This window comes from Lasiosphaeria miniovina (assembly GCF_030549165.1).
Source record: "Lasiosphaeria miniovina strain SMH2392-1A chromosome Unknown B0T26scaffold_5, whole genome shotgun sequence".
Taxonomy (NCBI): domain Eukaryota; kingdom Fungi; phylum Ascomycota; class Sordariomycetes; order Sordariales; family Lasiosphaeriaceae; genus Lasiosphaeria; species Lasiosphaeria miniovina.
The window spans coordinates 484,039-509,119 of record NW_026848224.1 but is presented as its reverse complement, the minus strand read 5'-3'; the positions used below and the strand labels follow the sequence as shown (position 1 = coordinate 509,119).

General features: G+C 51.8%; 8 protein-coding genes across 8 annotated transcripts; 5 read left to right on the top strand and 3 right to left on the bottom strand.

Annotated features, from left to right (window-relative positions):
- Positions 1 to 3,815: 3,815 nt before the first annotated feature.
- B0T26DRAFT_676940 (uncharacterized protein) lies at positions 3,816 to 6,461 on the top strand (the record flags this gene model as incomplete). Its single annotated transcript, XM_060440036.1, has 3 exons — positions 3,816 to 4,320; positions 4,396 to 4,549; positions 4,718 to 6,461. The coding sequence occupies 3 exons, from the start codon at positions 3,816 to 3,818 to the stop codon at positions 6,459 to 6,461; spliced, it is 2,403 nt and encodes an 800-aa protein (XP_060293811.1).
- Positions 6,462 to 6,706: 245 nt separating this feature from the next.
- B0T26DRAFT_650256 (uncharacterized protein) lies at positions 6,707 to 7,102 on the bottom strand (the record flags this gene model as incomplete). The annotated part of the gene is made up of 1 exon (XM_060438165.1): positions 6,707 to 7,102. The coding sequence occupies one exon, from the start codon at positions 7,100 to 7,102 to the stop codon at positions 6,707 to 6,709; it is 396 nt and encodes a 131-aa protein (XP_060293810.1).
- Positions 7,103 to 7,204: 102 nt separating this feature from the next.
- Positions 7,205 to 7,633, top strand: B0T26DRAFT_338923 (uncharacterized protein). The gene has a single exon (XM_060434466.1). It carries the CDS (start codon positions 7,308 to 7,310, stop codon positions 7,560 to 7,562), a length of 255 nt encoding a protein of 84 aa, XP_060293809.1. The 5' UTR covers positions 7,205 to 7,307; the 3' UTR covers positions 7,563 to 7,633.
- Positions 7,634 to 12,435: 4,802 nt separating this feature from the next.
- B0T26DRAFT_714457 (uncharacterized protein) lies at positions 12,436 to 13,124 on the top strand. The gene has a single exon (XM_060442193.1). It carries the CDS (start codon positions 12,471 to 12,473, stop codon positions 12,717 to 12,719), a length of 249 nt encoding a protein of 82 aa, XP_060293808.1. The 5' UTR covers positions 12,436 to 12,470; the 3' UTR covers positions 12,720 to 13,124.
- Positions 13,125 to 13,320: 196 nt separating this feature from the next.
- On the top strand, positions 13,321 to 15,680 carry B0T26DRAFT_714456 (kinase-like domain-containing protein). Its single transcript, XM_060442192.1, has 3 exons — positions 13,321 to 14,264; positions 14,336 to 15,329; positions 15,390 to 15,680. The coding sequence occupies exons 1-3, from the start codon at positions 13,356 to 13,358 to the stop codon at positions 15,428 to 15,430; spliced, it is 1,944 nt and encodes a 647-aa protein (XP_060293807.1). The 5' UTR covers positions 13,321 to 13,355; the 3' UTR covers positions 15,431 to 15,680.
- B0T26DRAFT_714455 (uncharacterized protein) lies at positions 15,681 to 16,544 on the bottom strand. The gene is made up of 3 exons (XM_060442191.1): positions 16,115 to 16,544; positions 15,986 to 16,036; positions 15,681 to 15,911 (listed from the first exon to the last, which is right to left on the bottom strand). The coding sequence occupies exons 1-3, from the start codon at positions 16,214 to 16,216 to the stop codon at positions 15,786 to 15,788; spliced, it is 279 nt and encodes a 92-aa protein (XP_060293806.1). The 5' UTR covers positions 16,217 to 16,544; the 3' UTR covers positions 15,681 to 15,785.
- Positions 16,545 to 16,869: 325 nt separating this feature from the next.
- Positions 16,870 to 18,554, top strand: B0T26DRAFT_741601 (uncharacterized protein; the record flags this gene model as incomplete). Its single annotated transcript, XM_060443992.1, has 6 exons — positions 16,870 to 16,888; positions 17,560 to 17,658; positions 17,721 to 17,956; positions 17,990 to 18,073; positions 18,141 to 18,293; positions 18,351 to 18,554. 6 exons carry the CDS (start codon positions 16,870 to 16,872, stop codon positions 18,552 to 18,554), a joined length of 795 nt encoding a protein of 264 aa, XP_060293805.1.
- Positions 18,555 to 19,609: 1,055 nt separating this feature from the next.
- On the bottom strand, positions 19,610 to 20,716 carry B0T26DRAFT_676935 (uncharacterized protein; the record flags this gene model as incomplete). The annotated part of the gene is made up of 1 exon (XM_060440035.1): positions 19,610 to 20,716. One exon carries the CDS (start codon positions 20,714 to 20,716, stop codon positions 19,610 to 19,612), a length of 1,107 nt encoding a protein of 368 aa, XP_060293804.1.
- Between the last annotated feature and the right edge of the window lie 4,365 nt (positions 20,717 to 25,081).

Here is a 25,081-nt window from a genome sequence, read left to right as displayed (position 1 = left end):
CCCCGTCTTCCTGCGCCTATCGAGCATGCACACTGCAGGTGTGGCTAGGTTGGGCGTGGAAACAGCTGCAAATGGGTCGCCACGGCCATCGCGCAATACCCCCACATATTACACCTTCTCGGCAATACAACCACGTGCGTGCCACCCCCGGATTTTCACATTTTAGCACGGATCGTCTCATACAAGACCACGTATAATCCACCGTGGATCAGCATGGATCGACCCACCCGTCACATTATCAATGCCGCCAACGGCCCGCTATCTTTTGACGTGCAGCCCTCGACCTGGGTGGGCTTGTCAAGTGTGTCTTGGCCGTGGGCTAGGGATCTCGGCGCCGCCCGATCCGGCCTCGTCCCGGCCCCCACGATAACAACGCCTGGGAGAGAGGCTGAGACAAGCATGCGGCTCCGAGACTGCTGCAGCTGCCGAGCCGGCTGCTTGGCTATGTTCTAGACCACGCGCCTGTCCCGACCGGCATAACTGTTTCGCCGGGTTATCTCTCAGGCCATATCTGGGCCAAAGCGGGGTGGCGCCTTGGCTCGGGTTGTCGCTATCCGCTATCTTCTTAAATCCGTGCTGACAACCAACGGCAGGATTCACCAACTCTGGGCAGTTTTTGTTGCCAAGTGAGGAGGTGGTTGGGCTGTCAAGTGCAACTGCTTAGCAATAACCAAGAGGCTATCCTAGTGCGAATAGCGCCATGCGCTAGATCAACTCCAGCTAGAGAGGGCCGAATAGCCAGGTGCAAAGCATCTCCAAGTCCGGGAATCCCTCGGTGTTTCGCTCGCTCGCTGTGTTGGGGAAATTACACGGCAACAAACAAGACGACTGCTCCCTGGACTCTACGTTCTCGGCTGAGCGGACAGCTCGTGGAATGTCGGAGGGCCCCGCAGCTCCGGCGGCATGTAGGGGCGTGCAGTTCGGTGCGCTGGGTTTCCTCACACAGACAACATGTGCCGCGGTTTGGACTGCTGTCTTTGGCGAGCGCGTGGCCCCGGTTTTCGACAGTCCAGGCTTCCCCCAGCCTTGGTCCGGTCGCCGCCTGCTGGGATATTGCGAGGCATGGCTGGCCGGCGTGGTCGCGGCCATGGGAACCAGGCGATCTATCCGTCGACGGCATGCAAATCCGCCGCTGCGTCGCCGCATGGGCAATTTTGATGCTAGTGGCGTCTGCTAAAACGGATACCCGCTGGCAGACTGCAGACGGCCTACTCCTTATTCAGCTGAACGGAGCCGCCGTAGGCGAGCTTGCGAGCCGAAGATGGCGTAGAGAGGCTGTCTCTTCTACTTTACCGTCAAGGTGCCGAAAGTTTCTCGCCTGGGGATTGGCCAGTTTTCGTCTGTGTCGAAATGGACTCGGGGGACTGGCCGATCGATAATCCTCGGACGTGTTAAGCTGTCAAATGCCGCTTTGCTGTGTCGTGAGGTAGAATGGCTGTTGTGACGGCCCGCCTTACGCAGTAGGGATGCCAATGGTTGAAGGCAGTAACGAATGTGGATTTAAAGCTAAGGAAGAGAAAGGAATCTATCGCGGGGTCCGCGCAGGGCGCGGGGAAATAGGTGGTGGTGCTCAGTGCGCAAAGGCCACACTCTAAACACAATGCAGCCAATAGAATCAATCCTGTCACATGAGCCCTGTGGCGACCGTGACAGCTGTCAATCCGTCCGTGCGGTACCTTCAACTTTCTAGCCAGCTCCCCCCCCTCAAAATAAACGACTTTCTTCCTCAACTCGCAATTCAACCTCAGTCAATCGCACGTACGATTTATCGCTTTCCAGCTATGGACAGGCACGCCGAATACTTTACGATTATGACCCTATTAATCCCTACTAATATATCACTAGGAACGCGTGTTTTTCAAGCCGCCGCGATGGCTACGGTCGGGGTCCCTCAACCGCAGCCCCCACGGCCCGATGCGCCAAATCCAGGCGCGGTGGCCAGCCTCCCGACCGCCCGATCCTCCCTACAACTAAAGAGACCCCAAACGACCAGATCCCTCCCGAATACAAGAGATGCCGTGGTTATAACTTGGTCAAACATAACTAGCACCCCTCGGCTAGCCACCCATTCCCTCGAGCGAAGCGAGGACAGCTCGCCGCAGGCGCCGCCGGAGGCAAAAAACAAGAAAAAAAGAGGCTCCGTTCAGCTGACCCCTTCCTGATCCGTCAGGTAACCTATTTCATTGTGCAACAGTGCTCATATTGTGCAACAGTGATGTACCTCAAGTTTGACAGGCATCTCACTCGCTGGAATGAACTGAAGGAGAACAGAAGGTGGGGAGGCGTAAGGCGTGAGCAGTAAGGATGGCCAGCCGAAATAGATGGCATTTTGAGAACATTGACCAGTTGCAAGCTACATGCGGGATGCATCCTCGTAGAAATCGCCGAGAAATAACCCACCCAGCTCAGGGTTCCCCCCCTTGCTAGTTGCCAAACAAAGCTTGCCAATGCGGTTTGCGAGTATCTCAAGGTTGTGGGTCTGACCACCACGTCGGGCTCAATCCCTGGCGGCAAGTTCGTTTCTCGTTTGCTCGGGTTCGAACAAACTCCTGTCTTTGGGGCTCGCGGCATCATTTTCTGCGCCCGAGTGGTAGCCCTATTTTCGTCACGGAACAGCCGCTAACTGCTCCTTCGATTGCCTGTTCAGGTACGATATCGCTGCGTACCGAGACAGCCTCACTAGCTCCCATCTGCGGGATCTCATATTCTTTCCATATCTGTCACGGATTTCCACTCGCATGTCCATGATCTCAGCCACGGTCTCGGCCACGGCTATATCCGAACAAGGGTCCTGCTGTTCAGTTTAGTGACGATTGCGACAACTTCTGGCGCATCCCAGCAGGCGAGTCAGCCACAGTTCTTGGCCCTGACAGCGGTGGCGGCGGAGACAGTTAGCGCGAGGCGGCACTCACTCTCAATGGATGCACCTTCGGTAAAGCAAGTTACTAACTGGTAACCCAGTGGGCTGAGTCGAGGATCTCCAGAAGGGCACCAATCTACATCTTCTCTCAGCGGTAGGTTCCTTGGCAGCGGTGTCGTGGCCAAATCATGGGAGGCAACGCAAGCCACCCTCGAGCCGACGTGGAGGCTGAGACTCGTTCCAAGCAGTGCGGTCAGAAAGTCTGTCAAAATGGGCCTGTTTAGCCCCTGGACGCGCTTGTCATCGGCATTCAGCCCCCTTCTTGGTATCGCGCGCCCTTTGTTGTCGGATGTTTGTCTTGCTAACACAGTGTCAAGAGATATGGAGCGATCGCCAAGGGCTCTTTTCCTATTTCTGTAATTGAAGAACCCCGAATCCGTGAGAAACAGACACTCGCATATTTAGCTACGTCCACTTCTTTGAAGATCCTTGTTTGCCTTTCCATTCCTACGAGCGTATGGTGCCTCGCTGAGCATCATCGGTTTGCGTGGACAGGCAAGATAAATGGAGGAAAGCCCGCGTGACAGCATGTACGGCGCCCCGTTTCGGATCAGCTGCTCTCTCAATGAAGAGGCTCCGCACTCAGCCGCAAGTAGGACGTTTACCTTGCGTATTTGATGAAGGAGGCCGAGCAATCGGAGTTTGTCAAGGCTGAACACCTACCGACCTGCTAGCAAGTTGAACGAAGCATTGTTGGTTTTATTTCACACGGGGATATCACACGGGGCTGCCGCGCGACAGAAGAAAGAAACATGTTTCCAAGGCCCTTAATACATCGCAATCCGCTTCGTATTTGTTTCACACTCGTTCAGTACAGTCGCTCATTGAAGCTCATTCAGCACATTCACTCAAGGCCCACTCAACACACCCGTTCAACCAATAAGGGTCACACGCAATGCGTCGCCGATTGCGGCCCAGTTCCTACGCCATCCTTGCGGTGCTATGGCTCATCTTGTTGCATGCTACTCAAGCAGCACGGTTTCCACAATCCGTAGACCAAGCGGTGCAAGACTATCGCCAGCGGCGTGACGACCTCATCCAAGTTTTTGTTGATCTCACCGACACGCAGCCACTTGAATACACAGTCGTCGAGCCACCACCGCCATGCACCAACCCGCGCGGCTGCCGCGGCGGCACGGGCAGTCCCAAAACGGTCCACAAGTCCCACGCGTTTGGTTCCTTCAAGGACCACGGAAGCAGACATAGCTTCCGTCGCATGGCAGCCTGGCTGTTGGCTTATAAGAGACGGTACCAAAAGAGCGGCGATTATCGAGACCTCATGACGAATCCAAAGCCACTCATCGATGCACCGACCATGGTGGCAAATTGGACCAAGACGATATACAAGTATGCGAGGACCGGCACGGACACGAACGGAGGACCGGCAGACTATGACATGGGTGAGTTGGCGGTAGCCCCTTTGAGGTGGGCGGCCCCGTTTGCCCGTCGATTTCTAACCCTGGAAATTCCTGCAGTTCTGAAGGAGATGGTGATGTTCTTGTATCTCTTCCAAAATGAACCCACCCTCTTAAGCAACGATGCGGCCTTCAACATATTAGACAAAGGTCTTGTTTACCGCGGCAACGATTGGGGCTCGCATATGCGCTTCAAAATCGACTTTGTGGGCACGTCAGTCTCCCTCGTTCTCGTACTTTTTTCTATTTTCTTCTAGTCTTCCTTTTTCTTTTTCTTTTTCTTTTTTTTTCTTTCTTTTTTTCATTTTTTTCTTTTTTCATTTTTTTTTTCAATTCCTTCGCTGGGAGCACACCGCTCACACATCACTTACCACCTAATTAGCTACCCTGAGACTGAAAATCATGTCCTCATGACACTCTCGAGCATGTATCTGACCAACCAGTGGATTTACAACAACCCCCGAAAGGACCCGAGACTCACCAAAGGCGCGTACGTGAAGAGGAACGACTTCAAAAACTCGGCGTCATTCGAGGAAATGCTGCTGCAGGCCATGGCGCGCATCGTATACTCGGACTACTTTGAGACCAACGCGCGACCGTACCAGTCCTTCTCGCTGCACTCGCTATTCAACCTGTTTCTGTTTGCCGACAGCGCCGCGATCCGCGAGGGCGCGCGCAACGCTATCGACTTCACGCTGACCAAGTTCGCGTTCCAGTCGTACGAAGGCAAGCGGCTGGCGCCGCAGCGGCGCCAGTCGCTGTACCGCAACAGCATGTCCATGTACGCCAACGACGCCACCACGTTCGTGGCCGGCGTACTGTCGGGCTACTACGCGTGGAACGACACAGTCACCCTCGTGCCGTCGTCGTCACCCGCCCGCATCAACCTCGACGCCTACTTTCCAGCCGCGTACAACGGCAACGGCATGGGCCACATGCTCTGGGCGGCCCTGTCACAAGACAGCAACCTGCTAGGCAACAAGACGTACGCGGTGCCGCGGGCGGTGCACGACTTCATGCTGCGCAAGCGGCGCGCGTACTGGGCGCGCATGCAGGCGCGTTTCTACGAGCGCAACTATGCCAAGCACCACTGGCCGCGGTACTTTGTCGACGGGCCGTCGTCCAAGATCTGGGCCGACGGGCCGGTTGAGTGGGCGGCCGAGCTGTACTACGGCGCGAGCCACGTGCTCAACGTGGCCGGGGGCCGCCACAACGACTACCCGCTGACGGGCTGGGGCGACGCCTACATGTACGACTTCACGCCCAAGCCGTCGTACGTTATGCCCGGCGGCCACGTGCGAGATTGGGGCGAGGGGACGGCGAAGATGGCCGAGGACACGCTGCTGGCGACGACGGCAGCAACCGACGGCGCCAGCAACCTCGGCACGTACAAAGGCGTCACCTGGGCGTACGCGACCACGACCACCGAGAGGCCCGGCACCGGGAAGCTGCTCGAGCCGTTCCGCGTTCCGGCCGCCTGGAAGCGCGCCGGCGAGGGCCAGGACACCTTCATCCCGCTGCCGGCGGGCAGCAACCCGAAGACGGCGCGCGAGGTCGTCTTCCGCTTCTACGACCGCACCACCACAACAGGCGACACAAAGACGGGTTACTACCTCGTGACGGCCGGGCTTAAGGTTGTCGCCGCGGGCCGGCAGAACATCATCCGCGGCTTCTGGGAAGTGGTGCCGCCCTCGCCACGCTTCGCGTCGCTCGCGGACGTGCAAGCGCACGTGCTGCGCAGCAACCCGTCCAACGGCGCGTTCGCGGCGTCGGCGTCGGCGTCGGCCTCGTCGCCGTCCTCGATATTAAAATACAACTCGACAACCAACGAGGTCATCGAGCTGTTCGCCGACGGCGGTCTCACAAATCTTGGTGGCATCGCCGGTGTCGTGCACCCCAACGGCACGCGCCTGCCGCTGCGCGACGTGCATGCCGACGGCGCGGGCCGCGGTGCAGGCTTGCCGCTGATCGACGTCGCCGAGCTGGACGAGGCTGGGCTGGCGACGGGGGTCAAGTATGCCTATTCGAAGGGCGACGGGTACCTCGTGGTGCGCAATCCGTTTGTGGGAGACGTGCTGTGCATTGACTCGCGGGATTATCGGCAGCCGAGGAGGGGGTGCTCGTAGGGGGTGCTCGTGGGGATGTGAAAAGTCACCGATTTTCAGGGGCCATACCTCCCCATGGTGAAAGTGATAACTTTCTAGTAGACTAAAAGTAATCTACACCCCGACCTCATTACCATGGTGCGGCTGACGACTGCTTGCTCTTAGTAATTAGAACTAATTGGTGCGGGAATTAATTTCCGACTTTTGCAACAAATCTTCAATCCTAACCTGCCTCACAGGCCCAGTATCTGCTCCTCCCCGCAACTTCACCCAGACGACGCAGTCAAGCCCGCCAACCCAATAGCGGCAAACGACCACAGCGTGACCAGCCGAAAGAAAGCCTTGTCCGGCCTGCCGTGCCTCCAAACAACGAAGGCGTCGACCGCGCCGCCCCAGAACCCCATGATGGCCATGAGCGTGTCGATCTCGGCGTAGCGGCGGCGGAAGTAGAGGGTGAAGATGAGGGCGCCGAGGATGGTGCTGCGCGACTGGCCCTGGAGCATGACAGGCTGCGCGGCGGGCGCCTCGGCCAGGTGCGGCGGGAAACCAAACGCCAGCATGGCCGAGTGCGCGTTGAGCATGGGCCAGAACCCGCCCAGCGTGGTCGTGGATGCGAGGATCAGTGCGGGGATGTGCCGCGGCGAGAAGTGGCTGGATGCCATCGCGTCGCGAGGTTAAGGTTTGCGCGCGAAATGGGGTGTGCGTGCGTTGCGCGTTTTGTGATGCTTGGTAGTGGTTGACGTTGAAGGCGGTGCCGAGAAAAAAAACGTTGGCGAGCACGCGCCCGACATTCGGCTTGCAATCTGCGGGAAGCGGCGCGGCGCAGCAAAGACGGGCGGTTGGCTTTAAAGCTGCGCGTCGCGTAGCATGATTGGCTGCATTTCATCGCTCGCTTTTTGCATCTCGCACTCCGCCTGCGCCAGCGGGCAGCTCGTGTTTAGAGGGGTAGTCGAGAGGACGATTTTCGCCCCAACAAAAATGAGCTCGACTAACAGCGGGGTTCCATTGGAGTCAAAACACCAAAACGGAAGCACCGCTGTCGTTGGGCCGTGTCTGGGAAGCCCCAGGTTGGCGATGGCATCACAAATTTTGAGAAAAGCCTTGCAAGACTGTCCGGGTTGAGAGTTGAGATCTAGACATTTGTCATCGTCCCATCGCCCTGAAGATTTAACATACAGGATTGATAAATCTCCAGGCCCCTGAAAATTTTATTAAGAAAACTTAACGTCCTAGCCAACGATTAATAGTAGTGCCATTTTGTGCTCTATTCAAGCGACAGATTGGAAGGAAGCGGGCTATAACCTACGACAGGCAACATCCAACTTGTGTCTTCGGGCTTGGTTGGTATCATTTGGTGTAAGTGCATGGTGGCTTGCGCAGGGACCAAAGGTGGGCGTGGCCAAAATAGGTAAGAGTATCGGAGTCGGCGAATGGGTTCAAGGGAAAATTGTTGGAGTGGGGAACGTGGAAGGAAGGAACGACAGGGGCAACAAATCCCGCACGAGGCAGCGCGGAGGACTTGCCTGACACAAGGAAGCCCCGTTCCTCGTGCTACAAGGGCACCCAACTAATTGCCTGAAGCCATAGAGTCGTTGCCTCTTAAAATCGGGAGTGGAATCCCTACTTGAGGTTATCGCAGTTGTCAGGGCACCCCCTACTAACAATTTGACCGCGAAAACCACCAAAGTAAACAACGCGAATGAAGCTCTCACGGCCTAGGTAAATGCCTTCATTCTTTCTGGTCCTTTGCACGCGTTAAAATGGCTGACCCACGACCAAAAGAGGAAGCGCGGCCGGAAGCCGGCGATGTAAGCACTGTCAGGCCGGTCGCACCGCCCGAACCGCGCCGCGGCGACCAATTTCGACCTCTCCACGTACCACACCGACCGCACCGAATCCACGAACAGTTATTACTTGCAACTACACTACCCTGGACCTCTTTGGTGACATAGGTTCCAGACCCTCTCGGCCTGGAAGACCGAGATTTACACACTTCTGTTGGATCAATATGGCGTTTCGGCTCTGGCAAAGAAAAGGAGGTTCTCTAGCGTTGAAGATGCTCTTACAGTACAAATCCCGGCGCAGGAGCATCAACTAACCCATCGGGGCAAGAAGTCTGACTGTCAGGCCTGCCTAGGGCACGATTAGAAAGGCCAGACCGCCTTACTTCGTCGAAATCCACTGCAGGAAGTGAGTACGAATGCCCTCAATCACTGGCCGCGGCGCAGGACATCAGGTTTGGCTGTCAACAATGCGGGGTGGCCCTCTGTAACTCTGATGAGTGCTGGTACAAGTGGCACACCTAATTTTTGGTGTAAAATTTAGCCTTTTCCGTACCTTGACTCCACCCCGATTGGTAGACAATTATGGCCCATATTTTCCTTGGCACTGACGGACCTTTTACCTAATTTGCGGGGTGCCGAGCTAGCAGTCTAGGGGATACGACACCATCGAATTTGACACAGCTGCAACAGTTGCAACCGACGATTCCAACAAGTGGCCACCTTTTCCTACTTTTCCCGCCCAAAACGCATTGCGTAGGGCCAGAAAGTAGCTCAATCGAATCCTCTTGATCCAGCGCGTATTACGCGCGTGTCCTTTCCAATGGTTCGGCAACTCAGCAAGCAATAAATGGCGTGTGCCTATTATCTGCTTGTTTCTGGCGCAAAGCCCAAAGTTGTTGCCGAAGAAGCCGAAATCACAGTGGCATACGCCTACGTACTACAGAAGCGATATCTTCATACCGGCGACCCTTTTACGAAGCCTAGGAGCCGGTTCAATGCGCTTCTCCTCGCCCCATGGGCCCTAACCTAAGTCTGGCATCCTCCATACATTCCATGCGGTAACTGACCATATTAGAAGCTGCTAGACTTGCTTACCGACAAACCGAACCTTTACCTCGATGAAATGCAGTGGTTTTTGGTCCTCGAATGCATCATATACGTGACGACGGCATATATAAGTCAACAACTGAAGGCCGCCAACTGGACCAAAAAACGCCTGCTTTTCAAGGACGCACAACAAAGCGAGCCGCTTCGCCTCGACTGGGTCAGGAAGGTGACGCTATTCACAGCCGAAATGTTCGTCTTCGTCGATGAACCCGGCACTGATCGGAGAGACGGCGCGCGGCGTACGGGGTGGGCGCCGAGGGGGGTAGAGCCGTGGATGAAGAGCACCCTGACTCGCGGGAATCGCTTCCATCTGTTACCTGCGTTGTGTTTGAGCGGTCTTCTCGACTTGCTTGTCTTCGAAGGTCATACAACAAACCAGGGCTTCGCCATGTAGTTACAACGGTGCCTATTGCCGAAAATGAATGCATTCCCGAGCCCGAACAGTATACTAGTAATGGACAACGCTTCCTGGCATTACCACGAGTCTGTCAAGGGAATCTGGCGCCAACGCGGTGTTTTGTTGTGGTATTTACCGCCCTATTCGCCAGAGTTCAATCCTATCGAGGCCTTCTTCGGCGACTTGAAGGCCTCTATGCGGCGGCATTATATGTGGATCGGTGGTGATGATATTTCGGCCGAGGACTTCAAGAGCTTTTTAACCAAGTCTGCTTTCGAGGTTGCAGGAAGACATAAAGTCATTCAGGGACATTTTCGTCACGCAGGTATACTTTTTCGAGAGGAAGAAGGCGATGTTGACTACGCTTTTATTTATACGGAGCAGGCGACCTAGTTGGCTGTTACTGGTACTGTATGTTGAAGAACAGGATGAACAATAGTGTTGAAGCTGTATTTCTAAGCCAAATAAATATAACCTCCCGCTTTAATATATCACCCTCTTACTGGCTCGGTGTATTACTTAGTATTGTGCTTCCATCGTCACTCATATCTAAAAGATCTTCTATTTATGTGCTCGGAGGGCGCCGGGGCTGTACTTCGTGGAGGAGAGAGTCGTCAAGTTCGGCCGGGGCGTTACCGAGGGGGGCGGCGGTGCACAGCAATAAGGCTTTCTGTCACGACAATAGGGGTTAGTGGGCAAAAGAAGGACCTAGAAGCTACCACTTGATTCTTCGCCACCAGATTTTGCCACTATTCATAACTATAAAAGAGAGACTTTTTGCCCTCCCAAAAGAAACAAAAAGACAGACAATTCAAGCCTTACCTCCCTGCATCAAATGCTTCATTTCCGTTGCCCTGTAAATGCGCGTGACACTTTCCATATTGTCCCAAGCCACCCGCTAGCAACCTTTCGAGAATCTGACTTCCTGTAAAAGCACCACTCTAGGTGCCGAACGCAACAACCCGGCCGTACCACTTCCTTCCCATCACTTAGTCATAGATTAGATTATGTGTAACAAGAGTGGGACAACACCTCCGCAGTATCTGCAGGTATCTGTCCAGGAATCCAAAATCCAATCTTGAGGGCTTGGGAGCCTCCAAGGAGCAACTGTTTCCGAGCGGGAAGCTCTCAAGCCCCAGGTCTGGTCCGCTAATATTGATTGTGGTGCTGGTAGTGATGAATATGGAATGGGATACAGTCTCTGGAGAAGAGGATACAGGTAGCGAGCCTAGCCGCCCCCGGACTCGCTGTTGATTGAGATTTTGAAGACATCGCGTCTGAGCTAAAATAGTGTGCTTAAAGTCAGCTCTCGGCCCTTCAGGGACAGTTCATCGTGTAGACATACCTCAACTGAGTGGCGGCCGGGGCAGTGAGTGTCGAGTAGTTGCTTGAGAGAGGCTGAGCTGACCCATGAAGGAGTAGTGAATGCTGTCCAAGTCCCGTCTTTCTCGGATTTCCAATGTACTCCGCGAAGGGCGGAGAGTGGCTGCACTGGTGGTGGGTTCATGGCCACGACAATGGGTTCTTGAGCCATCCTTGATGTTGACATGGCTCGCTTATGGGCTGAAGGAGGCCGACGCTGATGGACTATCGGAATGGCAACGTGGAGCATTTTATAGTTTAGAATCGTAATGTAACGAGCTGGCTAGTAAAGGGAAGATGAGGTCAGGGTGGGGGCCTCTGTACGAATATTTGGCGAATATGATACGCTGAAATCGACCAAAGTTCTAGTGGGGTAAACGCTAAAAATTAGTGAGATAAATACTGTAACTTAGCGGGCTGGCGCTAAGCTACAGCGGGTATTTTCCCTTTACGTTTTGCTGCTAGCTTCGCCCCCTATGGTGCCCGCAACAGCAGTCCTCATCTCGCTAAGTTTTAGTGCATCATATTCGCCGAATATTTGTACAGGGGTATCGAATATATCGCCGCCCACCCTGGATAAGGTCACCCCCACGTGCCTTCTGTAACGCTACGCTACTAGATGCAACAGATACCTGTTGTTTGGCACTTTGAGTAACCATCAGCTGTATGCTGGCAACCCTCATAAAAATCTCCCAGATAGTGCAAGGCTCACAACGCCACATCCTTTAATTGGTCAACCTGTTGCACAGTGTAAGAAGATAAAAGTCTTCGGGGTTGTCAGAAAGATTTATCCATTTTAAAGGCCTTGGCCGACACCTACAAAGGTGGTGTCTATACTGAGGTGTGGGAGTGCGAAACCTAGCTTTCATGAAGGGTGACCCTATATTTTTGCCTAAAACTTTGCACCAGTGTGATGTGGAACATCTCTTGCATGGCACCACCAAGCCACCACGTGACCTTTTAGTGATGCACGAAAGTGACTTCGAACACCCTGTATTCCAAATGCACTACAAAAGCCAACGAGCTAACCATTTAAACCACCCGGGGGGGGGGGGGGGTGTAGAAGCTCGCGAGTTTAAGTGGAAAGGCGGATTCTATTCTCTGTGAAACCTATCTAGGCAGACTGTAAGGCACTTGCGTAATTCGGCCACCAAAACTAGCCTGGCACTGCGCCTTCCGAGAAGCCTTGTGATTGCCCCTGCCACCACGCCATCGAACCTGACCAGTCAGAGTCTGTGGAAGCCGGTAAACTCCGCCTGAATGCATCGCATCTCAAGACATGGAGAAGAATGTGAAATTTGCTGGGCCCGAGGCATATTCCTCCTCCTCCTCCTCCTCCCTACCTGGTAAATAGGGTGTAGGACGCCCTATTTGAGTCAAATGTTTTTTCCTTTTCTTTCCTCAATCATGCCGCAATTGGTCGTCGCCCAATCATTGGCATTATTTCCGAGGAGGCAGCCTGGCGGGTTCACCGAACAATTCCAAGCAAATTTCAATTCAGACCCCCCAAACCGGGCCACCACAAAATTCACCTTCTTTCCCACAACTAATTCCAGGGAATCATTCCCCCCTCTTGCACTAGGCTCTGCCGCACCCTCATATGCACTCTACGCACTGCCACACAATTGATGCAATAATTCAGAAAGCCTCTTGGTACTGTGAAATCGATCCAACGCACTGTAGGTACAACAGCCATCTATAAGTTACATCTCACCGCCTTGTGAATTACCACTTAATACAACGAAAATTTACCACCTTTACTGGCTGCACCCCAAGCGCTGGCGAAGTACAATTACGTCGCCAATGTCAACATGCTTCTAAATCCGTAATTTAAACCCGTAGCCGTAGATTGGCCGCGTTACTAGAATCGCTCAGGTCGCTCAAATCTTTATTATATTCATGGCAACGATATCAGCGATAGAAAATGGAGCCTGACCGATGCATCGATTATTGATGGCACGACGATATTGTTTAGTAGCGATGGAAGGTAGGTACTTCGTATTCAGTGCTGAGCGGCAGAATCGTAGATGTACCGAGTTAGTAGGGCTAGGGTCTTGTACAGTAGATTACAGTGCGAGCTAATAGTAATGAGACTCTCTTACAATTTACGCCTCGTGGTCAACTTACCGTGATAGGTGGCTAAACGGCAATGACTCAGATACATGAATAAGAAAGCGAGCTTTATAATAGATGACACTTCTATGTTACGTTGATGTTCTATTGGTATGTTTCCTCGCAAAAAATCTCTTCACCGCCCCCTTTTTTATGAATTATCCCGACCAACAAGAAGAAGTACCCCGGCATAACTCCCTCATGATCACCATGGCTGCCGAGACGAGCTCAGCACAGTTGCTACAGGGCGGGGTTTCCGAATTCGGCCTTGAGGGTAACATCGTGACCATCGTCAAAGACAGAGGGGAGCAAGACTACCGCAAAGACTTTGGCGCCTCGTCTGATAATCCCCCGCATCCACGCGAGCCGGTACCCTTGAAAGAGTTGGCCGACATCTTGAATAAGGCCAGGGAGGAGTCGTTCTACGAGTCTCTTGCCTACATCCCGCGAAAGATTTTGGAAGAGATCATGAGCCTTTCCCAGATCACCAAAATTATGCCCGAGCTGGAGTGCTTCAAGGACCAAGACGAGGCAGAGCATGATGGGTTAGCCCGTATGATATGCTTTGGTACTCATGGAAAACCACCTTGCCGCAAGCTCTTGGCTGCCCTGGTTAGAATCAACTGTGCCGGTTTGATCAAATGTGCCATGGATGACGGTATGAGCGACGACTGCCTCCCACTCTGGTTCGCACCCCGAGATCGAGAATTCTTCCTTAAATGTCAGAACCAAAACCATGAGCATAGCAAACTCAACCAGGCACTCTCAAACACGGTCGACCGGGAAAATCTCAAACGCTACACCCACTCGCTCACGGCTCCCTACCTCAAGCAACTGCCGGATAAACACTTTCACTATGTGTTGGAGCGTGACGACCATCTGCCAATGGAGACTCTTGGCCAAGTTTTGGGAAATCCAGAGACGAATCATATTATGGTGTCGAATAAGGAAAACACCGACTATCATGCCCTTGGCGGCTTTGGAAAGGTCTTCAAGGTCCAGATCAACCCCAGCCACTGGAACTTTGTCAGTCGAGTAGACTTCTACAATGGTAATACCGTGGTAAGTTCATCTTTCGCAACTAAAACAAGAAGCCTACTACGAACGTGCTCTCACAAGCAGTGCCTATCTAGTCAGAGAGCCCACAAAAGCGGTTCGCTCTCAAGCAGCTCAACGACAATAGGCCTGACGTATTTGAGGAAGAGCTCAAGTCGCTCTTGTTCTGCCTCCACCATAAGTTTGTCGATGAGAAGCTCCTCGAGGAGGGGCAAAAGCATATGGCTCATATTCGCGCATCATTTGAGATACGCAACAAGACGAACAATTCAACAGACTACTTCCTCCTCTTTGACTGGCAGGACGGCAACCTAACGCAACTTTGGGAAAATGGGGACAGGCTCAGGAATGATGAGAACCACCCACGGTGCATGGCGCAGCAGATTTTCGGACTGGCTGCGGCTCTTCAGTGTGTCCACAACGACCGCACCGCTCATCAGCGCTCTAATCCTGCCCAAAACCACTACAGCGTCTACGGCAGGCACGGTGATCTCGGGCCCTCGAACATTCTGTACTCAGTAACAGAAAGCGGACTCGAACTGAAGCTGGCCGACTTTGGACTGGCCCAGCTGCATAGCCGCATGTCTCGGACATTTGGGAATACCAAATTCACTCATCGGACCGAGACTTACAGAGGCCCCGAGTTCGACGTCGAAACGGGGGAGATCTCACGGGCTACCGACATCTTCAGCTTTGGCTGCGTTATCCTGGAGTACATCACTTGGTACCTTCTCGGGAACGACGGAGTAAAGGAATTCTCAGAAACCAGATTTGAGGCTGAGTCGCACAGGCCTGGCTTCAAGTCGGATGCCTTCTTCAGCATTCATTCGTCGTTGTCCAAGGTGGATAAAGTGGTTCTAAAACCACAGGTCCTTGGCCACATCAAAAATCTCAATAAGAACCGGAGATGCAGCTGGTATCTCCACCAAATGCTGGAGCTAGTAGAGGAACGAATGCTCAACCTTGACCCCAAAAAGCGGATACAGTCATCTCAACTCACCAAGGACTTGCACGCATTCCGTGAAACCTGCAACGTTGACCAGTCCTACTACACGGGTTACTGGAATTCAGGTAGCTTGAACGTTTCATTCACCTTCTGCTACCTATGTCACTCGGACGCTAACTGTCCAGTTCCCCGGAAGCCGAGTTGGGACCTCCGTTCTACTGCCTAAAGCCCCGCAGAGGGTATTCGGACCCCGTGGAGTCAACCTGCCCCCGGTCCATCAAGCGCCAGCGCACAGCTCCGCCGGTATAGCCAGCCCTCAGGGACTGACAACGTCGTTTTCTCTTCTGTTAGGTAGGCAGGTTTCAGGTACATGAATATAACTACATCAACGGTGCCCAGGTGTCATTTATTGAGAAGTCAATGGGCAAAGTACTATTGTAGGAAGAATTCACGGCATGGCGGTGGCACCTTTCCTTGTATGATCACATTTATATATCATTTCTCATGCCTGCCGTAACTATCTTTAGCCTCGCTTGTATTTCAACGGCGATACCCCAATGCCCCGATACAGATAGAGTCATTCATCCAGGACGAGGCTTGGTGTCTCTAATTGTCGGACTGTTTGTTCCCTCACTGGTCTGGTGAAAATAGCTATCGTTTATGTCATAATGCACCCGGATGTTGCTCTCGATGTTTTCCATCTCGGACTTCAACCAAGCCTTAATTAGCCTTGTATCTCTACGTTTCGCTCATGTATGTACGAGATGCTGATCCCACTCACCTCCTGCCACGGTCTTGTGAGGGATATCATCCAGCGATTGTTGGACCTGACCTAACAAAGCCGCATCTGATCAGCGGGTTATACATCTAGAAGGTGATTAGAGCGACCAGACACTCAGGTCCAGCTCACCTCGACCATCCAGTTTCCCGATCCGTAGACCGTGTCTAAGTAAACCTTCAATTGGTCCGGGTCGTTGTACTTTTGCTTCATGATTTTCTTGTGCCATACCATACCGAGTGTTGACGAGGCTCTCACGTTCGTTGTTTATGTACCCGTCTTGAAAGTGAGTGAACATCTGGGAGGTAGGTGAACAAGGTAGGTGAGTAGGCGATTCGGAAGTCAACAAACCAGAGGATTTAAAAAACAAAACGACGAACGAGGGGAAAAAAAAGAAAACTCAACTTAGTCGCCACTGCGTCTGATGACGATGCCTGACGATGATGCCTGACGACGATGCCTGACGATGATTGCCTGACGGCGCACGGCAGGAATCGGGCAACAATTTTTTCCCTCACCGCCTCCAAGACTTCTCCAAGCAGCCAATGGGAAGATTATGAGCAGATATCTGTGGCGCAGGCAGTCTGCGGGGCTCTCCCACCTTCCCCCCCACTTTTTCCCTTTCCCTTTCTCTTTCAGCTTTATAAAAAAGCCCAGGTGGCGGCAAACTTTTCCCCAAAACTTCTAGTTGCGCGCTATCGTCACACCGTTTGCCTTCACTTTTGTCTCGCTCTCGATCTCACTTCTGAATCTCATCTGCATATGCACAGCCACCCAGCAACGTTACCTTGCCTCCAAATACTGGGCAATTTTTGCAACTGTCATCAACTTCGAATCATTGAAAACCTAGAAAGGGAGACATGGATTGGTCCGGACACAATCGGGATATGTCGGCCCACGATTTTAGTACTTTCAAGTATGCAGGACGCATAGCGGTGGCGATACGTAGGTACAATCACAAGGTCTGTAGCGTCCATCCCTACCGACATACTTTTCTGGATATAAAGTATTGATGGTATAGGAGGGCGTGGTGATTGATAGGTTGAATGGAAAGGAAGACTGGGAATCCTGGTTTAGTTCGGTATACTTACCCACCCACTTTCAACCCTCCCTGGGCGCAGCTATTCAACAACTAACACGGCCGGGTCTGATAGGTACAAGACGAGACGGACATAGGAGAGGGAGCTACTAGCTACGTTGTGTAGGTCATCTGGAAGGACCCAATATGTTTTACGACGGACCCGGGCTGATAGTCGTTGAGCAGAATATGTAGCCGGGCCCCTGAGGTATTTCCAGGGCAACCTTCACCCGTGTCGTATCTTCCATTTTCAACAGGGACTTGGCGAAAACTGGTAAAACTATTGCACGTCCACCGGAGTATAACACGGACCATTGCGAGACGAGTCCCCTACTTCTCGCCCATCCGTCGTCACTCACAAGATGACTTGTCTACTTTCAGCCCGGAGATAGGTACTGACGTGTTGCTTCCTACGCACATGACCTACTGGTCCTTGGCCAGGGAAATAAGCTAATTCGTGGTACAGCCTACAGCGCCCGCACGTCGGCCGTCTTTCCAGGCGATGTAGCTCTCTCTAGTACATACCTGATAGCCGATAACACAAGCTACTCGGTCTTCTACGGATGCAGCACCGAACAGATGCGCGATATTGAGATGAGTTTGCGATCAGCCGCAAGCAACATAGACCACCCACTGCTATGTGTCGGGATATTCGTAGAGCTCGAGCGCAAACGACTCGTGAACGTCGCCGAGGATCTCGTCGAAACTTCACCATCAATTCGGACATGCTCGAGAACAAGCACTGGGACCTCAACACACACAGAATACGCGAGTCTCTCGCTACCTGCGTGCACAGTCGCACGCTGATGGACCAGATTCGCTCCTTTAAGCGGCAGCTCAATAAGGTGCTGGAAGAGAACGAATCGCTTGCGCGGGAGGAATGGGCACCGGCTGCTGTGCTCGAGACCGGGGTGCTGATCTAGTAGTAGATCCGCGACGTGTTGGATGAGTATGAGGACAAGATTGACGAGTGCAGCATGATGGCGGCGAACCTGTCATTAACTATGCAGACTGTGAGTGCATCCGGGTCTCCAATAATTACTTGACTAGTACCATGGCTCACCATGCTCGTCGGTCAAGGGATGGAGCCAAATCTCTCGCGAGGATTCCATCGTCAACACCCAGATTGCCAAGGCCAACACGACCATTGCCCTCGAGTCACAGATCGAGAATGCCCAGATGAGATCGATTGCCGTCCTGGGCATGATATACCTCCCGCTGTCCTGCGTTGGCGTGCGCCTCCCAAGTCCCCGACATTCCGTAGTATTGCTAACCCAACTGCTTACGTAGTCTATCTTCTCGACAACCATCTTCAATTGGCGCCCGAGCGAGGGCGAGCCAGTCATCTCCAATTACATATGGATACTAATCGTCATCTCGGCAGGCCTGACCGCGCTCACTATACTGGCCTGGCACTTGACCACGAATCGAGTGAAGATCAAACAGGAAAAGCGGAGCAAGAGCTTTGAAATTGAGCTGGATCGCATGCCGTGAAGTCGACGTGTGTTTGTGCATGAGGGGGATTTGTCGTGGGTAGGTGTTGGTATCATCCCATAAAGGCGCTCTCTACCTAATATCTGGGTAGAGGGAGCGCCTTTAACCCAAGGTAGGTGTTCTAAGTGTTAATTAAGTGAGAATTAAGTGAGAATGAAGATGGGGTAATGATAATTAAATGACTTTGAAGCCAATCTCTTCCATTATGAAGGCAATCGGACTACGGATGTTGTACCCTTCGCAGCGAGAGCGGGTCCTGTCCCCTGACCCCAATGTAGGTAATTGTTCAGCGCTGTCAACTGCCGCAGCAGATTGGCGCCAATTAGGGCGATGCGGTTCCAGAACCGAAAACGTAACAAGGCAGGCTCACAGACAGTCTTCATCGTCCAAGTCATGAGTTCGGCGCAGTTTAGTCCCACTTCCAAAGCCAATTAGAGACTTTGACCCGCGTAGTATCGACTGTCAAATTGGTGTTTAAACCTGGATTCTGCCAGACTGCAAGATCCACGTTGTCGGCGGCGATGGGCTCTCAACGATAATACAAGATCGGATGGTTGGTGCACATGACTGGCTACTGCTTTACTCTTTATACTCCAAATCTGGCGCCTGAGCTTAGTAGCTCAGAAATAGGCTCAGTGACCCAAGTTAGGATATATGGCTCAGAAGTGAGATTACTAGGTAGACATGGGTTAACAGCGGTACGACTGTATTTCTTAACCGATTGTACATACAATGCCACAGTTGTTTTTAAAGCCCCAACGAGCGCCTTATTTAGCTAAACAGCTTCGAGTAAATTAACCCAAGTCGCAAAACCCTCCATATTTGCCACTAACACTCACGTACATATTCGTTTGCTCTCCAGCTCCCCCCACCCCTAGCAACATACCTCCACCAACCTGCAGGAAGCCGTTTCTGTGTGCAACATCCGACCGCTATTCCTAGACCTGAAAGATTTTGGGAGGGGTTTGGCTGGGCAGGCAAGGTATGTCAAGGGCCCCTGTTAAGAGGGATGGAAAACCGAGTCCACCATTACATATCGAGTCAACGATTACTACTCACGCCGCCAGCGCCACCCAGTCCTCATCAGCTGCGTCGGGCTCGCTCTGCTCGCTGTCGAAATCTTCACTCTCCACATCGTCATCAGCATCGTCCGAAACCGGCTTGTCTCTGCCGGTGATGATTTCGAACGTCATGTGTGCGGCGGCCATGGCTGTCTGGAGCACGGTGCCCGTCCTCGCGCTTGGCTGAGTGACGGCGGTGGTGTAATTAGTGCTGCTATCGGCCTTGGGGGCTTCTCGTATGTTTAGGCCAGTTATGTTCAGGCCAGTAGTGATGATAACTCCGCTCTCTGAAAAGGTGCTGGGACGGCGGATCATGAAGAAGTCGCCAACATCGCCGTCGTCGCTTGGTTGTAGAAATGCGGGCTCGGCTTCTGTGCCCTCGTGGTTGTCTTCGTCTTCTGACTCTTGCGCTGGCTTCGGCGTTGGCTTTGCCCCCGGCCCTCCCTTCAGCGCTTGCCTGAGTATTTCCTCATATTGTTCCCGGTGCCATTGCTCCGACTCGGTCTCTATGTCGTCTTTAATAGCCTCCTCTAACTCTAGCCTCACCCTCTCCCCAAACTCTGAGTCCGTCTCTGGCTTCTGTTCCACCTCTGCTTTGTCTGTCTCCACTGTCGGCAGCGTCTGCCTCTCAGGTTGAACTCTGGGAGCCTCTCGCTGCCAACCACTATGGTCCGCCTCCCTATGTTTGCGCATCCAGTACTCAACAAACTGGAACCGCGAGGCTTGGGGCATGCTGGGCACTTCAGTCGGCGGGTGCTTGGATTCACACGCAGGACAGATTCCCGGGACTTTCACGGTTGCAGGACGCGTGTAGACTTCCGAGTCCGTCTCACCGCACAGCATGTCGCTGCCTCCGCGCGTATTCAGAGCCCTCCCAGTGAGGCAGTGGTCCCAGTAGACATTTGTCCCTTTTAACGGCTCCCAGTCGATGCAGCGTTGATAGTCGCTCTGGTCACGGAGGTAATAGTTGTTAATTGTTGGAGGGTTTCTAGGGTAGCCCGAGATGTCTTCGGGTTCTCGAATGTAGGCTTGATGAGGGCATCTTGAGGTGTTGCGGAGCGGGCAGGCGCACACGAAGAATTCGATCACGAGTTTGCACATGGTGCTTGGTTGGATACGAGATTTTAGACAGTTAGTGCGGGCGTATTGTCGGATTCTGGGACTACTGGATTCGATGCTGGGATTCGATGCTGAGTGTGTATATGGCTTGAGTCGGCGTGTGAGAAAAGTGAACTAGTTTGGTTATGGTGATGGGGATCTAATTAGGTCGAAGTATTTAAATGCATTCGAGCCGGTTTCATATCGTCAGTCTGGAAACCTGGATGCACAAACGGACTATGGCAACGCGCCATTGTGGCATTATGCGTATTGCCACGGGCAAACAATTTCGAGTCTCGACAAACACCGAGGAGCCAACCCTGAATTCGCCTGCTCAATTGCCCAAGTGGTTATAAATCGACCCAGGTTTCGGCCAATTACGATGTGTGGCGTACAATGACTTCTATTCCTGACACATGTATTGGTAGAATGGGTCAATTGCTACTTGTTACTATCAAGTACATAGTAAACATAGTTATCCATAGCTATCTACTTTTATCAATCTGCTCGAGTCTTCGTTTCCAGGTATGTCATAAACACCTAAACGAGTCATAAAATTAGGGCCATTAAGTAAAAATCCGCAGTCATTCGCCGCACTTGCCTCGGTGGAAATAAGTAGAATATGTCCAACTTCTGACTCGAGGTAACCCAGCTACAAACAGTCCGGCTTTGGTGAGCTTGTCACAGCCAGGCAGGGTGGGGTGGCACTCTGTTGCCCGTGTCGTGGGCTTGATTTTCTAGTGTCTTTGATGTGTGAGGCTCCCCCGGTAACTATCGACGGGTTGGCAAAGCATAAGTTAGGTGGGGGAGTAAGCGAACGCCACTGATCCAGAACATTCTAGATAAGCGAGGAACACAACCAACCCTCTTATATAAAAAGCCCATAACTCAACCAATTCTTTTCCAATTCTCTTCATCTTCAATTCGTTTTATTCTTCTCTTGACAATGGTTTCATATACAGAAGAAGACCTCCGCAAGGCTTGCGAGGAAGCCGTCAGAACACATCGATTACGCAAAGTCGCGCGAAAATGGAACGTTCCACCCTCCACCCTTTATGGCCGTCTACATGGCTTCCTACCTCGAAATGTTGCTCATCAAGATGAGCAAAGGCTTACACAGACCCAAGAGGATCGTTTAGTCGAATGGATTCTTCTTCAACAAGATTTAGGATTGCCCCCTACACATGCACAGATCAGGGAGCTTGCACGCCGTATTCTAGCTGAAAGGGGGGACTCCTTACCACTTGGAAAGGGGTGGTGCCGTGCCTTTCTTAACCGCAATCGAATTTTGAAGACTCAGAGGGCCAAGAGAGTCGATTCGGTCCGCGTCAACTGCGCTACAGAGTCAACAATTCGACCTTGGTTCAACCATTTCCAAACACCAGCTATCAAGGCGATTAAGCCAGAGAATCGCTGGAACAAGGACGAATCTGGTATTATGGAAGGCAGAGGAACCAACGGCCTTGTCATTGGAAGCCGTGCCTTTAAGGCGCTTCAAAAAAAACAGCCTGGAACCCGCACTTGGGCCACTTTTGTCGAATGCATCTCAGCAGCTGGCCGTTGCCTTCCTCCTTTGGTCATTTTTAAGGGGAAAAGCGTTCAACAACAATGGTTTCCTTTGGATATGAAGCCATTTCAGGATTAGTTCTTTACAGCAACTGAGAAAGGATGGACTGCCGATGAGACAAGCCTCAAATGGTTAAAAAATGTGTTCATTCCTCTCACCAAGCCAGCAAACTCCTCTGAGAAACGACTCCTTATTATTGATGGCCATGGCAGCCACACAACTGCCGATTATATGTGGGAGGCATTCACAAACAATATTCACATTATTTATCTGCCTCCCCATACTTCCCATGTCCTCCAACCCCTAGATTTGGCCATATTTGTCCCCCTAAAACGACTTTATCGCAGACGGCTTGAGGACCTTCTTGCTAACGCCTTTGACGACTCTTCTGTAGCCGGAAAACGTGCGTTTCTGGAATGCTACCAGATTTCACGCACAGAGGCAATTACTAAGAGTAATGCTAAGTCAGGATGGAAGGCATCAGGCCTTTGGCCCTTGAATGTCAACAAACCGCTAAGAAGCCCACTCCTCCTCAAGAATTCTAATACTTCACGCCCCTTAAGAACTACTATAGTTACCCCAGAGGTTCGCACACTCCGTATGCCAATCCTGGAGGATTATGGAGACGATCGGGTGCAGTGGAGGACTCCTAGAAAGGCACGTGATTACGTTGAGCAGGCAAAGAAGTTCGCACGCATCATCAAAGCAATGCCAGCGGATAAGCTCTTCCTCAGAAAGATTGGTAAGGCTTTGGATGAACAGGCCTTTGAACTGGCTATTAGGAAGCGAAAGATTGAAGGTCTAGAACACACTCTCGAATCAATAAGAGCCAGAAAGAAGAAGAAGGTTGAAGAAGATCCAAATACCACCTTTGCGAATATTCAGACTATTCGTGAGGCCCAGAGAGCTGTAGGGCGTGCAGCAGAGGTTTTAGAAGATGCGGAAGAAGCGGATGATTCAGAGGATATCAAAGATTGTATTGAAGTTTTGTAAATAAAAAGATCACCCTTTCTTTTGTTGGAGGGTTAGTTGGGACTCCTGCTTATACAGAATGTTCTAAATCAGTAGTGTTCGCTTACCCCCCCACCTAACTTATAAGTTAGCAGGGTGGGCGAAATATTATCGCTGGGGCAACGATAAATATCGCTTATCGCCGATAATCGTGCGATATCGTCGATAAATATCGATAACATTGATAATGCTTAGTCAGCTATCAATCTATCTCCGCCTCAACCTCCACAACTCGTTCTCGAATACATCCTGGCTCCCCCGTAAGCCCTGACCTAATCCAATGCTTCAAGCATTCAAGCATTTCCACTGTACTTTCTCCTAGTCGCATTCTTTCCCACGTTATCGTACGACCAGCCCCAGAAAAGACCCTTTCCGGCTCAGCACTCATTGCCGGGATTGATAGGATGTTGATTGCCAATTGAGATAGCTTCGGCCAGCGTCTTCGTTGCTCTATACGGAGCCACCAATAGAGAGATGATCCTTCGATTTGACGAGGTGGCTCTGACAAGTACTCTTCAAGTTCATCTTTGCTTGGTGGCCTTGGAAAGTTCTCAAGACCTCGCATTAAGGTATCCAAATCATCATTCGGATTCGGATTCTGATCTTGGCTCCTCTCCTTCTCAATCAGAAGAGCTGACTGTGGTTTATTTTCTGCTCCTTTGAAGTTGATCCAGAGCGTTTTGACCGCTTGGATTGCTGGCTTGACCCATTTTTTCTCCCAATTATACTTGAGATATTCAGTCTTCCTCGAAGGATGGAAAAGAATCGCAGCAGCATAATACGGAGTATCTTCCGTTTTGGCATAGTATTTGTCGAAAGTCTGCCAGCTCTTTTGGATTCGTTGAGAGATAAAGGGATTAGATTTGAAGGTTTCCTGGCTCCTCCTATAATGCTGAACCAACGCATCCATAACAAGAAGAACTCGGTCGATTGTTGCATGATCTCCCTCAGTAGTTTTTGTTGCTGAATAAAACGGCTTAAGGAAGGATTGGATAAATCGAAGAATCTCCCAATCTTGCGGAGAAAGAAAGTCAGACTTCAGCTCTTCGTACCAAGCTTTCGAATAGGTATCAAGGGCTGATTCCTTTTCCAGTGCAACTCTTAACATCTCGTACCAGCTATTCCACCTTGTGCTATTATCGAGAGGAATATTCCGGCCGGCAAGAGTTTTAAACTGATTCGTACGAGAGACTGAACCACGGATGTGGATGACGATATTATGAAGCTTTCCAAGGGGGCCGATATTGCGAAAGAAGCCCGATTCGAAATCTTCTTCTTCTTCATCCTTTTGGAAAAGAAACGCTTGGACTGCTAGGTTGATAATATGCCCCGTACATCTGATTCGATTCTCTGACGCCTTCCAGTAGAGGCCTTCTTCTTCAAACTTCGAATCGAGAAGTAAACAAAGTTTGTCATTAGAGGTAGCATTATCGCCGATAAATGCCCCAATCTTGTGATAGATTCCGAAATCCTGAAGAGTTTGGAAGAGAATATCGTGCTGGACCTCAGAGTGGTGTGAAGGAATAGAATGTAGAGCGATTAGGGCCTTGACTAATTCCTCGGTTTCGAAATCCACAAATTGAGCACAAATCCCTAGGAATAGCTTGTGATTTGGAGAAGTCCAAATATCCAGAGCAAGGTGGATTGTTGAGAGCGCTGATTGGAGCTTCTTCCGTAGAATATCTTTATGAAGATTGAACGAGCTGCTAATCCGTAGTTTAAGCGTCGAATGTGATGAGATAAGACTCTGAGCCTCAGGATTTAGCTCCTGACAAAAGGCACGAAAGAAT

What these genes read in the sequence shown, in the direction of transcription:
- B0T26DRAFT_338923 (XM_060434466.1), top strand. Translation starts at nt 7,308, where the DNA reads ATGATTGGCTGCATTTCATCGCTCGCTTTTTGCATCTCGCACTCCGCC.
- B0T26DRAFT_714457 (XM_060442193.1), top strand. Translation starts at nt 12,471, where the DNA reads ATGTTTTTTCCTTTTCTTTCCTCAATCATGCCGCAATTGGTCGTCGCC.
- B0T26DRAFT_714456 (XM_060442192.1), top strand. Translation starts at nt 13,356, where the DNA reads ATGAATTATCCCGACCAACAAGAAGAAGTACCCCGGCATAACTCCCTC. An exon ending in TCTACAATGGTAATACCGTG is followed by an intron (nt 14,265 to 14,335) that starts GTAAGTTCATCT and finishes GTGCCTATCTAG; the next exon opens with TCAGAGAGCCCACAAAAGCG. An exon ending in CACGGGTTACTGGAATTCAG is followed by an intron (nt 15,330 to 15,389) that starts GTAGCTTGAACG and finishes CTAACTGTCCAG; the next exon opens with TTCCCCGGAAGCCGAGTTGG.
- B0T26DRAFT_714455 (XM_060442191.1), bottom strand. Translation starts at nt 16,216, where the DNA reads ATGGTATGGCACAAGAAAATCATGAAGCAAAAGTACAACGACCCGGAC. An exon ending in CGGGAAACTGGATGGTCGAG is followed by an intron (nt 16,037 to 16,114) that starts GTGAGCTGGACC and finishes CGGCTTTGTTAG; the next exon opens with GTCAGGTCCAACAATCGCTG. An exon ending in TCACAAGACCGTGGCAGGAG is followed by an intron (nt 15,912 to 15,985) that starts GTGAGTGGGATC and finishes GCTTGGTTGAAG; the next exon opens with TCCGAGATGGAAAACATCGA.